This window comes from Salmo trutta, chromosome 38 (genome assembly GCF_901001165.1).
Source record: "Salmo trutta chromosome 38, fSalTru1.1, whole genome shotgun sequence".
Lineage (NCBI taxonomy): Eukaryota > Metazoa > Chordata > Actinopteri > Salmoniformes > Salmonidae > Salmo > Salmo trutta.
This window is the reverse complement of record NC_042994.1, coordinates 20,706,001-20,719,957: the sequence shown is the minus strand read 5'-3', so window position 1 is coordinate 20,719,957 and position 13,957 is coordinate 20,706,001. Positions and strand designations below refer to the sequence as shown.

The 13,957-nt window shown below is 44.4% G+C and overlaps 1 protein-coding gene across 1 annotated transcript in view; it reads left to right on the top strand.

The window, feature by feature from the left end:
- The first annotated feature begins 10,597 nt into the window (after positions 1–10,597).
- The window catches only part of LOC115178079 (inactive tyrosine-protein kinase 7), a 46,095-nt gene continuing 42,735 nt past the window's right edge, over positions 10,598–13,957 (top strand). Inside the window, exon 1 of the mRNA XM_029739116.1 lies at positions 10,598–11,073. Within this exon, the coding sequence (XP_029594976.1) occupies positions 10,950–11,073 (124 nt within the window). The 5' untranslated portion in view covers positions 10,598–10,949. The remainder of the gene's footprint in view (positions 11,074–13,957) is intronic.

Here is a 13,957-nt window from a genome sequence, read left to right as displayed (position 1 = left end):
GCTGCAATATATAACTTTGGGTAACCTGACCAAATTCAAATAGAATTGTGAGGAGTTATAGATCATTCATTCTCATTGAAAGCAAGTCTAAGATGTAGTAGATCTGTTCTATGTGTGTTATTTCTATGCTTCTGTTCTTAAGTTTTGTTTTTACCTCTTTTACTTTCTGTTTTGTACAATAGCTTCAAACAGCTGAAAGTACTATATTTTTGGTTATGGAAAATATATTTCACAGCAGTTTAGATGGTACAATGATTCTCTACACTATTTTTGCTTGTTTTGTCACAAACCAAAATTAGACATTTTAGCAAACAGAGAGATTTCTGTATAGTGCATCTTTAAACTACTTAAAAGATTGCCAGTGTGAGTTAATGGAGATTTGATATGCATTTACACTTAAAAACGTACCGTGCTTTCAGAAAGTATTCACACCCCATTTACTTTTTCCACATTTTGTTGAGTTACAGCCTGCATTTAAAATGTATTAAATTTAGATTTTGTGTCACTGATCTACACACAATACTGCATAAAGTCAAAGTGGATCTCTTATTTTTTTTTTTTTTTTTTTTACACAAATTAATTAAAAATGAAAAGCTGAACTGCCTTGCAAAGAAGGGCACCAATTGGTTGCTACATGAAAAAGAAAAATGACCTATTTGAGCATGGTGTAGTTATTCATTAGGCTTTGGATGGTGTATCTATAGTCAATACAAAGATACAGGTGTCCTTCCTAACTTGAGAGGAAGGAAACCGCTCAGGGATTTAAAACAGTTACAGAGTTTAATGGTTGTGATGTCAGAACTGAGGATGGATTGACAATGTTGTAGTTACTCCACAATACTAACCTAAATTACAGAGTGAAAAGAAGGAAGCCTGTCCTGTTTGCAACAAGGCACTTAAGTAATACTGTAAAAAATGTGGCAAAGAAATGTACTTTCTGTCCTGAATACAAAGCATTATGTTTGGAGCAACGACACATCACTGAGTTCCACTTGTCATATTTTCAAGCATGGTGTTGGCTGCATCTACCTACATGTACATATTACCTCAATTACCACGACTAACCGGTATCGCCGCACATTGTCTCTGTACCGGTACCCCCTGTATATAGCCTCGCTATTGTTATTTTACTGCTGCTCTTTAATTATTTGTTACTTAAAAAATGTTCTTATCTATTTTTTACTAAACACTTATTTTTCTTAAAACTGTAGTGTTGGTTAAGGGCTTGAAAGTATGCATTTCACTGTAAGGTCACCTTGTTGTCACCTACACCTGTTGTACTCGGCGCATGTGACAAATACAGTTTGATTTGATTTGATAATATTATGGGTATACTTGTCATCGGCAAGGACTAGGGAGTTTTTTGGGATAAAAATTCTCCTTTCAGCAAGACAATAACCTAAATCAGAAGTCCAAATATACACTGGAGTTGCTAACCAAGATGACATAGAATGTTTGAGTGGCCTAGGTACAATTTTGACTTAAATCTGCTTAAAAGTCTATGTCACGACTTGAAAATGGCTGACTAGCAATGATCAACAATGACTTCGACAGAGCTTGAAGAATTTTTAAAAGAATAATGGGCAAATATTGTACAATGCAGGTGTGCAAACCTCTTTGACTTACCCCAAAAGACTCACAGCTGTGTTTGCTGCCGAAGGGGATTCTAAGTATTTTGTGTAGATCAATGACAAAAAATGACAATTAAAACCATTTGAATCCCACTTTTTAACACAGCAAAATATGGAAAAAGTAAAGGGGTGTGAATTCATACTGAAGACACTGTATACATCTTTTATAATCTTTGAACTGTACGATTTGTATTTTTATGTAAAATGAAAATAAAATATAAATAAAATGGTGTGGAGATGATTGATTCTACTCAGAATAATATTGCACATACCTGTCAGTTACCATTTGATATATCTTTGGTTATTTGGCTAGGTCATAGTTTGTCTTATTAGTATACCGCCTCTGTCCAAAAACCTTACACAACTAAAATGACAGAAGTATCCCTTTTTGACAACTACCTTGTCTGCATTACATTTTTTAATAATCTTTTCATTTATCCTTATCCATATTTACATTTGAGATGTATTTTAAATCGTTAAGGTTGTAGCCTGAAATATAGCCTGGGCCTATAAACAAAATAATCAAAACAAGTTGTATGTGCTTAGGCCTACAGAAGAATGGGTGCTTGTCATGTTACTGCATCCCACTGCTGGCTTGCTTCTGAAGCTGAGCAGGGTTGGTCCTGGTCAGTTCCTGGATGGGAGACCAGATGGTGTTGGAGGGCCAGTAGAAAGCACCCTTTCCTCTGGTCTAAAAAAAACTATCCCAATGTCCCAGGGCAGTGATTGAGGACATTGCCCTGTGTAGGGTGCTGTCTTTCGGATGGGATGTTAAATGGGTGTCCTGACTCTCTGTTGTCACTAAAGATCCAATGGCACTTATTGTAAGAGTAGGGGTGTTAACCCTGGTGTCCTGGCTAAATTCCCTATCTAGCCTTCATACCATCATGGCAGCCTAATCATCCCCAGTTTACAATTGGCTCATTGGTGGTGCAAAGGGAGAACAAACAATTTATAGAAACCTTGCTTGATGTACAGCGTCAATCAATGCGGGACAATCTAATATGTGAAGGGAACCGGAGAATGACAACAGCAGAGGCTGGGAGGACACTGTCTGAGACTTTATGTCAACTCAACTGAAACTGCCCACTGATGTTGTGTGTAATGTCACTTTCTCCAGAGTCCATAGAATGGGTAAGGCCACGGGCTATTATTGCCTGTTTTGACAAATTTAAGCAAAGGAAATGGCGAAGAGCAGGGGCAGAGAGCTCAGAAACACTGATTTTGGAATGAATGATCACTTCCCCACCGAGATCAATGAAAGGAGAAAAAAACTGTATCCCATCATGAAGGAAAAGCGTTGCCTGAATCAACGAGTCTCCATGGTGATGGATAAACTTTACATCAATGGGCAATTGTATCGGGACTCTAGAGTAACTCCCTGGCTATTTTAATCCAATGTTCAAATCTGAGTTTGTGTGTTGTAGTGGATCATGACAACTTCAACTATAACGAATACATGCTCTATTGATCTTCACTTGATAAGGAAAGGGTTGCATATAGCTCAGGTTAATGTATGTAGCCTTCCTAACAAAATACATGAGGTTTTTAACTTGGTCAACATAAATAATATTCATATTTTGGCTTTGACCGAAACACATTGAGATGCATCTGTAAATGATGGGCAAATGAACATTCAAGGAAATAGTCTACTGAGAAGAGACAGGAATAGGAATGGTGGGGGTGTAGCACTGTACATTCAGAATCATTTACCTTTTAAGAGGAGGGATGACCTTAATTTATGTCAAATAGAGGCACTATGGGTTCAAGTACATCTGCCTCACCAGGCAGCCATATTGGTAGGATGTGTGTATAGACCTCCTAGCTCTAAGGTGTCTTATCTGAATGACTTATGTACTGGGATTGACCAGGCCACAGATAGTAACAGAGATGTGTTTATCTTGGGTGATTTTAATATAAACTGGAAGGATCATAATAATTCAAATATAACTAAATTGATGAGATATGCCGAGGACTGTGGTTTGAAACAAATGGTTAATGATACTACTAGATCATCAACTAAGTTGGGTCACCGTTCAGACACGTGCATTGATCTGATCTCCTGTAATATACCATTGCAATGCTTAAAAGCCAGATCAATTCCATAATATTGTGACCATAACCATGAACACCAAGGTTCCAAAGAAACCCGCAAGGATTGTGGTCAAGAGAAATTGTAAAACATTTAATCATGAGCTATTTCAAAATGATTTGGCTGCTGTACCCTGGGAGCTGATTTATCTAGAGGATGATTGAAATCACGCTACATGGTGGACCACCATGCCCCAGTAAGAAAGAGTACAGTTCGGGCTCGTCCATCTCCATGGATTGATGATGAACTGGGTGAGGCTTTTTCTCAAAGAAATATGGCAAAAGTCTTAGCAGCCAAATGTAAACTAGAAACTGATGAACAGAATTATAGAACATTACGTAATTATGCAGATAAATTGAATCTTATGAAAACAAAAAATAATTTACAAAAATGCTTTTATTAATTGTAAAAATGATTCTAAAAAGGTGTGGAATACAGGTAAGGGCTTACTTGTACATCTATCTCATCATGCCCATCTAGTGTGGAGGTTGGCAGGAGAACAATAACAAAACCAGCTGATATTGCCAATCATTTTGCAGATTTTTTTACAAAGAAAATGAATTTACTGAGCGATAATGTAAGCACACATTCTTCCAAACAAGCTATTGCCCAATGGATTGATGATCATATTATGAGCAACAAAACCTTCTCTTTTTAGTCTACAAATGGTGTCAGTAGAGGAGGTGTTAAACCTATTGAAGTCATTACCCGATGGTAAATCTACAGGTTATGATTTTATGGACAATTTTTTCTTCGCAATGCTGCTCCCCAGATTGCAGCTCCACTGAAATACATATTTAATTGGTCAGTGGAAAAGGGGATGTTTGCAAATGTATGGAAGCATGCTAAACTGTGTTCTATTCCGAAAGACAGCAAAGAACCCATTACTGCTGCTAATAGTCAACCAATTAGTCTACTTCCTTCACTCAGTAAGATATTGGATGGTATTGTGAGTAGACAAACATGGGAGAACATGGAAAAGATTACAGCCAATCAGCATGCTTATCGCAAAAAACATTCCACTACCACTGCATTGGTTGACATGACTTACCAGTGGCTCAATGCTATGGATAATGGCAGGTTTGTGGGTGTACAATTTTTTGATTTTAGAGCAGCATTTGATTTAGTGGATCATTAAATAATTTTGGCAAAATTAATGCATTATGGTTTTAAGGAGGTAGCACTGAATTGGGTACAGTCATATATAACTGACAGGAAACAGTCCATCTATATCAATGGTTCATTTTCTTCCCCTCATGCTTTAAACTGTGGAATACCGCAGGGCAGCTGCCTTGGGCCAGCTCTTTACTTAATATATACCAACGACCTTCCTTATGCCTTATCTGAAACTCAAGCTACTATATTTGCAGATGATACTACAATTTATACAGCAAGACAATCGGTTCAACATGTACAGCAAGCTCTACAAGTAGATTTGGAAAATATCAGGCTGTAGTGTAACGACCCTGGGTTTATAAGTGCGGATATCGACTCTGCCGCTCGAGCATGTTTTTGGGGCACAGTCGATAGCGCGCTGGACTTCGGACTAGAAGGTTGAGGATTCGAGACCTGCTCCCTGCCTGTTTCATTACACTATACAACATTTAAAACAGCCAAACTCTATTCACAATGGTATTCAGTTGGTAAGAGACAGACATTCAGTAAATACCAGGAATAGATTGTCCACCATCTATGTGTTATCCAGACAGAAAATAGAAATAGGCAAAAGAACATTTCGATGTAGAGCGTGGCGTACAGCATGTCAGCCACCAGGGGGAGACTCATCGAGGCCTGGTGACAGACGGAGTATACATCACGTGCCAGGTCTCGACGGGCTCTCCGCCCAGGACTAATTGGGGCTGATTGGGGAGTTGGTGAGTAATCAAGGGCTGATTGCTCACCAGCTGTACAAGCCCCATAAAGCTGCCAGAAGGGCAGCACACAGGAGAGGACTGAGGGAAGTAAGGTGACTTCCGTGTAGTTGGAGACAGTGCCCGAGCTAAGACAAGGGAGTTGAGTTTGTGTGTCCGACAGGATACAGCAAGACCCGGAGCCCAGAAGAGGGTATCCCAGAGAGGGTCTCATTGATTTATTATTTAATAAACACCCTTGAAACCGAGCTAATCATACTCTGTCCGTGTCTGATCTGTGTAAACATCTTGACCAAACCCCCTGGTCTGCCACAAGTGGTGGAGAATGCGGGCAATCTGATAATGTGGTCAGATCAGGGTTGACGTTTACGCAGCATCAGCATGGACGAGCTGATAGCTCAGTTCGTCCGGGCCCAACAAGCACAACAGGCGGTTCAGGAACGAACGCTGGAGGAACAGCGATTAAAAAACGTCCGCCTCGTTGAGGAAATCAGGAAGCTGCAAGGAGGAGCATCTCCTGAATCACATCCCAACCAGTTTTTACTCAAACTAATGGAAGACGATGACGTTGAAACCTACCTCTGTACGTTTGAACCAACGGCTCTACGGGAAGGATGGCCAAGGCCGAAGTGGGCCAGTCTGCTGGCCCTGTTCCTCTCTGGGAATGCCCAAAAGGCGTACTGAGACCTGAACGACGAACAGGCGGCTAATTATGACGGACTCAAACGGGAGATACTCAGCCGCGACGGGTACAGCCTGGCCCATCGGGCTCAACGATTCCACGACTGGAGGTTCGTAGCCGACGCATCCCCCCGAGCCCAGATGAGCGACCTACTGCGCGTCACCAGGGCATGGCTCCTAACCGACGTATCCACCCTCTCCATCCTCGACAAAGTGGTCCTGGATCGATTCTTACGGGCGCTACCCCACGACATGAAGAGGGCAGCAAGTCTATGCACACCTCAGACCTTGGAGGGCCTCCTGGAAGCAGTGGAGATGCATCATAACACGCAGGCCCTGCTGAATGGGAGCCGGGATGAGTCGGCGACCCGTCCGAGGGACAGAAGGACAGCCCCACCGCGGTGTACCCCGAACCGACAGTCGGCAGGGCCAAAGGACCGCAAACCCGTGGAAAAACGGCTGGGGTAGGGTCGACCCGTCACCGACGACCCCAGGTAGATGGAGACCAAAGGAGGTGTTTTGAGTGTGGCGCCCAGGGGCACATTGCCTGGAATTGCCCGGCTCGAGAGGAGTCGATGCCATCAGCTAGCCCCGGAGGCGAGGTGGGTCACGCCATGAACTATGTCACCTCCTGTTGGGCGCACCCCGAATCAACTGCACCCATGGTCCCGGTGAAGGTTGACGGACACGACACGGAAGCGCTATTGGACTCCGGAAGTATGGTTACGCTCGTAACCATGAGCCTGCTGAACCAGGAAACCGAAAGAGGTAGGGAGATGTCCATTTCCTGTGTTCACGATGACACAAAGCGGTATCCAACCGTATGGACCAACATTGTGACGCCACAAGGGAGCTGCCAGATGACGGCGGGTGCAGTGCCAGAGTTGCCGGGACCTCTCCTAGTAGGACGGGATTGTCCGCTGTTCGCGGCCCTATGGGGGCACGAGTTGAGGAAGAAGGTACGAGCCAGCTGAAGAAGAGAGCGGGAATGACCAATAGCCTGTGCGGCCCGGAAGCAGCTGGTTAACCAGCATGTGTCTACGGCTCCGGAGTTGGAGTCAGAGGGGGAGCCGGAATCCCTTCCCACCTGTTGGGGGCGCAGCTGGGAAGGGAGAAGACACGGGAACGGATCGCCGCCCGGTTCCACTGGCCCAGGATGAGGAGGGCCGTGGAAGACTACTATCGCAGCTGCCCTGAGTGTCAACTCACAGCCCCGAAAGCCCACTTCCGAAGCCCATTGGTCCCCCTACGATCATCGGGGTACCCTTTGAACGCATCGCCATGGACATAGTGGGACCCCTGGTAAAAACAGCACGAGGACACCGGTACATCCTGGTGATAGTAGATTATGCCACCCGGTATCCCGAGGCCATTCCCCTACGGGCGGCGGTATCCAAGGGAATCGCCCGGGAGCTGTTCCACCTCTTTAGCCGGTGGCCATCCCGAACGAGATCTTGACAGACCAAGGTACGGAGTTTATGTCCCGCCTCATGAAAGAGTTGTGTACCCTCCTGCAGATCAAGCAGATCCGGACCTCTGTTTTTCACTCGCAGACGGATGGGCTCATCGAGCGCTTTAATAAAACACTCAAACAGATGCTTCCTCAAGGTCATCGAGTAGGACAGGAAGAACGGGGACCAGCTACTACCCCACCTAATGTTCTCAATCCGAGAAGTACCCCAATCCTCCACTGGGTTTTCCACATTCGAACTCCTCTACAGGAGGAGGCCACACGGCCTACTGGACCGCGCAAAGGAGGTGTGGAAAGCCCAACCGACCCCATTATGCACTGTGGTAGAGCATGTGGAGACAATGACGGAGAGGATGACAGCCATATGGCCCATCGTGAGGGAACATATGGAGAAGGCCCAACGCGCCCAAGCCCAGGTCTACAATCAGGGAGCCCAGCTCTGAGAATTCCAGTTAGGAGACCTGGTGCTGGTCTTAATCCCCACGGCCGAAAGTAAGTTCCTGTCAACATGGCACGGACCATACGAGGTGGTCGAGAAGATGGCACCTGTCAATTACCGCATACGCAACCAGGGAGACAAAAACCTCAACAGATTTACGACGTGAACCTGTTGAAGAAGTGGCACAAGAGGACAGCCTTGGCCATGTTATGGTCAGGACCAAGGACGCCAACGGGACCAGTGGTGGTCCCGAGCAATGAGGACCTCGACCCGGCCCAGAAGCAAGCACTCAGGGAGCTTGTCGATCGGAACACAGCGGTGTTCTCCGAGAAGCCGGGCCGCACGACCCTCATTGAACACCACATCCGTACCCGGCCCGGCGAAACGGTGAGAAAGAGGCCATATCGGATTCCGGAGGCCCGAAGGAAGGCCGCGAAACAGGAAGTGGAGGCTATGCTGAGGATGGGGTTCATTGAAGAGTCCCACAGTGCATGGTGCAGCCCCATCGTGTTGGTGCCCAAACCGGACGGTGGCCTCCGCTTCTGTAACGATTTCCGGGGGGTGAACGACATCACCTTGTTCGACACCTATCCCATACCGAGGGTGGACGAGCTCATCGACTGATTGGGAAAGGCCCGGTACATCAGCACCCTTGACGCACCTCCAGGCAGTGCTGGACGCGCTCAGACAAGCCGGGTTGACCGCGAACCCCAAGAAGTGCAAACTAGGTTTCGAGGAGGTGGAGTACCTGGGGTATTGATCGAACAGGGGAACGTCAAGCCCCAGGAGACGAAGGTTCACGCGGTATGTGACTGGCCCGTTCCACGCACCAAGACACAGGTCAAGTCCTTCCTGGGACTGGCAGGATACTATAGCCGATTTATCCCCAACTTTGCGGCTATAGCTTCCCCCCTCACCGATCTAACCAGGGCTCGCCTCCCAAAAACAGTGAAATGGACGAACGAGACAGAAGCGGCGTTCAGCCGTCTGAAAGAAGCGCTGTGCTCCCATCCGATTCTCGTAACGCCTGATTTCCAGGTGCCGATGGTGGTCCAGACGGATGCGTGTGATAACGGGACTTGGCGCCGTTCTGTCCCAGATACACGATGGGGAGGAGCACCCCATCATGTACATCAGCAGAAATCTGGTTCCTAGAGAAAAAAAGAACTCCATTGTTGAGAAAGAGTGTCTAGCGGTGAAGTGTGCGCTAAACACTCTCAAGTATCACCTGTTAGGTACCCACTTCACCCTGGTCACGGACCATGCTCCCCTGGTCTGGATGGCCAGGGGAAAGAACACAAACGATCGGGTTACCAGGTGGTTCTTGTCCCTTCATTGCTTCTCTTTTTCTGTTGTGCACAGGTCAGGGACGAAGCATGGAAACGCGGATGCCCTATCTAGAAGGGAGACATATGTCGCACTGACGACAGTCGGGGGGGCGTACAGCAGGTCAGCCACCAGGGGGAGACTTGTCGAGTATACATCACGAGGCGATGGCTCCATCTGCTGGACGTGCCAGGTCTCGACGGGCTCTCCGTCCTGGACTAATTGGGGCTGATTGGGGAGTTGGTGAGTAATCAAGGGCTGATTGCTCACCAGCTGTACAAGCCCCATAAAGCTGGAGAGGACTGGGGGAAGTAAGGTGACTTCCGTGTAGTTGGAGACAGTGCCCGAGCTAAGAGGAGGGAGTTGAGTTTGTGTGTCCGACAGGATACAGCAAGACCCAGAGCCCAGAAGCCGGTGTCCCAAAGAGGGTCTCATGGGGGAGACCAATCCTTTTCTTTTGATTTATTATTTAATAAACACCCTTGAAACCGAGCTAATCATACTCTGTCTGTGTCTGATCTGTGTAAACGTCTTGACCAAACCCCCTGGTCTGCCACAAGAGCAATAAAGAAATTGAATAATTTAACTGAGCAAACCAGAAACCTTTCAATATATAAATGTAAACAATGCTTTAAAACCATTTAAATATAATACATAGGGAAGTTGTGCTGGACTATGGTAGATGAAGAATCAATCTTTTTAGACGGTTAGAGTATTTATCGGGTCAATATGTAAGTGTATTATGTCTGTTTGTAACAGTGTGTTATATGTGAAAATGTGATCGTATTACAAATAGTTTTTTAATGTTTAAGGACTCTTGGAAGATTAGTCCAAATGAGGACTAAAAGAGATCCTAATAAAATAAAATAAATCCCCCCTCTCCCCTATAACTATTCCCCAGGTTGTTGCTGTAAATGAGAATGTGCTCTCAGTCAATTTACCTGGTCAAATAAAATAAAAAAATAAAATGTTTGCATAGAAAAGTGCAAACACGTTTGACCTACTAACGCTACCTTTAAAAAATACATTAAAAATTGTGCCCACCATCCCCTCACCCCTCCCTCTCTTCTCCAAACACCGGAAGCTTCTCATCCAGTGGGAGCTAAGGAGAGAGAGTGGGAGAAAAATAAAAAAGCTACTTTCATTCAATAGTTTCGAAGTAATGGCATGTAGGCAGGCACTTTTCTTTCTTTTTTTTGCCATTATTTGAAATAATGGAATAGGGCCCACGTCTTCACATTTACGAATTGATCGTGCAACAGTCGTATCATCTGACGACCACTAGACAAAGCAGTCGTTTTCACGTTGGAGTACTTTTTAGAGGTCTTGTGAAACGCTGATAGTTCAGGTTTTCGCGCTGACTTCCCTTGGTTTTGGGTCTCGTTTTCTTGTGCGAATGATTTAACTTAGTTGTGTCTTACTGTCCTGGAGTTCTATTATGGAGTTACCGTCCACAGAAAATAATGGTTTCAAAGAGAGTAACCTGAACTCGGCGAATAGGCGTAGACAAGGAGTCATGCCGACCATACACACCACGACTCTCTTTCTTATTTTTACCAAAGGTAAGAAGACACCAAGTGGTCACAAGCCCGCCGGGTGTTATACATGTTAAGTTATCTGAAAGTGTGCTTATCACCCGGTACAATACCGTATACTATAGACTACTACATCAATGTAACAAACAAGCTTTCTTTCAGAAAAATGTTGGTGACTAGAGTATAGGACGCTAACGAGGAACCCATCTCGGTTATCGAATAGCCCAAGTTGTAAGTGCCCACTAACAAAGTTGAAACAACGTTGTCTTGGGGTTTTAAAATGTAAACGTTTATTCTACAAAAGGCTAGTGTAATATTAAACGGCAGTAAACTCGTCGTCACCCACTCCCCAAAAAAACTCCATGTGCCAAAAGCATAGTCAGTGAAAACCGTGTTACTCATTTTGTATTTCTTATTGTTCAGTTGGTTAGTTTGGATAATGTCATGACCAAATATTCTATCCCCTTGAGCATTGGTCTTTGACTTGACAGCATTGCAGGGCACACAAAGAACTGTCTTCCAATGCCACACATGGTAATGCTGCAATTTCCATAATATTTCCATAACAATATGCATTTTACAGTATGTCATTTGAGCTTAGTAGAGCTCATAACAGGACCATGACTAAAAACAGTTTTTGGGCAGAAGGCAGAATAATTATCTATATTGGTTGTCTGCAAAATTCATGTTGGCATGGCCTGACTTTAGAAGGTTCCCTTCTGCTCAGCTTGATTCAACAGGCTCTTTCATAGAATTCGGCCAGACCTGGGCTGAAGAGAGTGGGGGAAGTGACTGGCCTACACTGAGTGTGCAAAACATTAAGAACATCTAACTAATATGGAGTTGCACCCCTCCATTCCTCAGAACAGCCTCAATTTGTTGGGGCATGGACTCTACAAGGTGTCAAACGTTCCACAGGGATGCTGGCCCATGTTGACTCCAATGCTTCCCGCCGTTGTGTCAAGTTGGCTGGATGTCCTTTGGGTGGTGGAGCATTTTTGATACACACAGGAAAATGTTGAGCATGAAAAACCCAGCAGCATTGTAGTTCTTGAGACAAACCGGTGTGCCTGGCACCTACCGCCATAACCCGTTCAAAGGCACTTTTGTCTTGCCCTTTCACCTTCTGAACGGCACACATACACAATCCATGTCTCAATTGTCTCCATGCTTAAAAATCCTTATTTAACTTTTCTCCTTCCCTTCATCTACACTGATTGAAGTGGATTTAACAAGTGACATCAATAAGGAATCATAGGTTTCACCCGGATTCACCTGGTCAGTCTGTCATGGAGAGAGCAAGTGTTCTTAATGCTCAAACCTTTTCCAATCATCTCAGAGCTCCAATTCCAATTGGGCAGCACAGGTGGATTGTTAGAGCTTGTCAGGTATGATATGTTCATAGAGATCCTATAACTGAATTATAGGATCCTATGGATATGTTGGTAAGGCACATACAGCGTGTAGAAGGGCCATTTATCTACGCTGCAGGCTAAAGCCGCCTGTAAAAGTTTAAGGTAAGCATGTGCAAAGAAGTGATATGGCTCAAGCTCAACGCTTTTGCTTTGGTCCTTCTTCCGCAATGCCCCAATGTATGCCTACTGTATATATTTTTTTCTCTTGTAGGTAAGTGGGAGTGTAGAGAAACAGTCAGAGAATGGATTTGTATCTTTTTGGAGACATGGAGAAAAAGTGTGTTGGGGTGTTGTCGTTGGCCTCAGGGTCTCTGGAGGAAATGGGACTACATTTGCATGGAAACCCAAGAGATAAAAGCAGCCTGACGAGACTTCACAGGTAGTTGAGGGGCCTGCTTGATCTTTAGAACTGGAGAGGGACCATCTCCTTCCATTGTTATGGAAATCAGGATTGGTCTGGGAAAAATACTTTAGAAGCACTCACTGTAATTGCAAAGACAGAGGTAGTATCATTTCACTTGACAAGTCCCTTTGCTCTGAATTGGGCTCACATTTTTAGTTTTTTTCTAAACTAAGATGACTGAGATGCATGCTATGCTGTAGTATGGTTTTGATACTATAATTAAGTGGATAAGTGCCCCCGGTCTTATTGGAGTGTTTTTAAATGCAAGGCTCCATGTATTGTTTGAAATATCAACATTTTGATTTCTGGGGCTTCAGAGAGGGAAATAAAAATGTCTTCAGATAGTTATACATCAAAACCATATTGTGAGCCCTTTTCCCCTGACAAGATGGTCCTGTGTCGTGATTTAAGATCTACAGTGTATAATGTGAAACATCCTTTGCCTTGAAATACTGGAATATGGCCTGCGTCCAAGGAGGTTTCAGTTAGAGGAATAGTTCACATTGATTGCAAATGTATAGTTATTTGGAGAGTGGTCTATGTACCTGGAGAGCCAGCAATCTAATATTTGGGTTTGTTTACTTTGCTATACAGCCAGGCTGCTGACGCTAGTAAAGATTATTTTCTTGGTATTATTACCTTTCACATGAGGTACATTTGTCAGTTGAGTGAACTCTCTTAAACCAACAGCGCCCACACAGGACATAGGCAACTCTACAGAAGGCTATATCACACAGGGCATAGGGGATGCTACAGCCGGCTATATCGCAGAGATGAGGAAGCGAGGATAACCAAAAGCGTACTAAAATAATGATAATTGAGCTTCCTTGCTTTACAATAAGATCAATCATCACCATTTGCAGTAATGGAACTGTGTTATTTTCTGAAACATTGAATAATGCCTATAGTATTCTAATCTTATTTCCAATGTTCATCCAATTTGTGTAGTACTTTCAGAGCTTGTACAAATTTGCTGGTTCGATCAAAACCCAGTCCTTATTTCCTATACTGCCATCTGTTCCTACTGTGTGTGTGTGTGTGTCTTGTTAAAGCAATGGCAACTACTCGTATGAAAGAGAGGGCCACTCTGGTC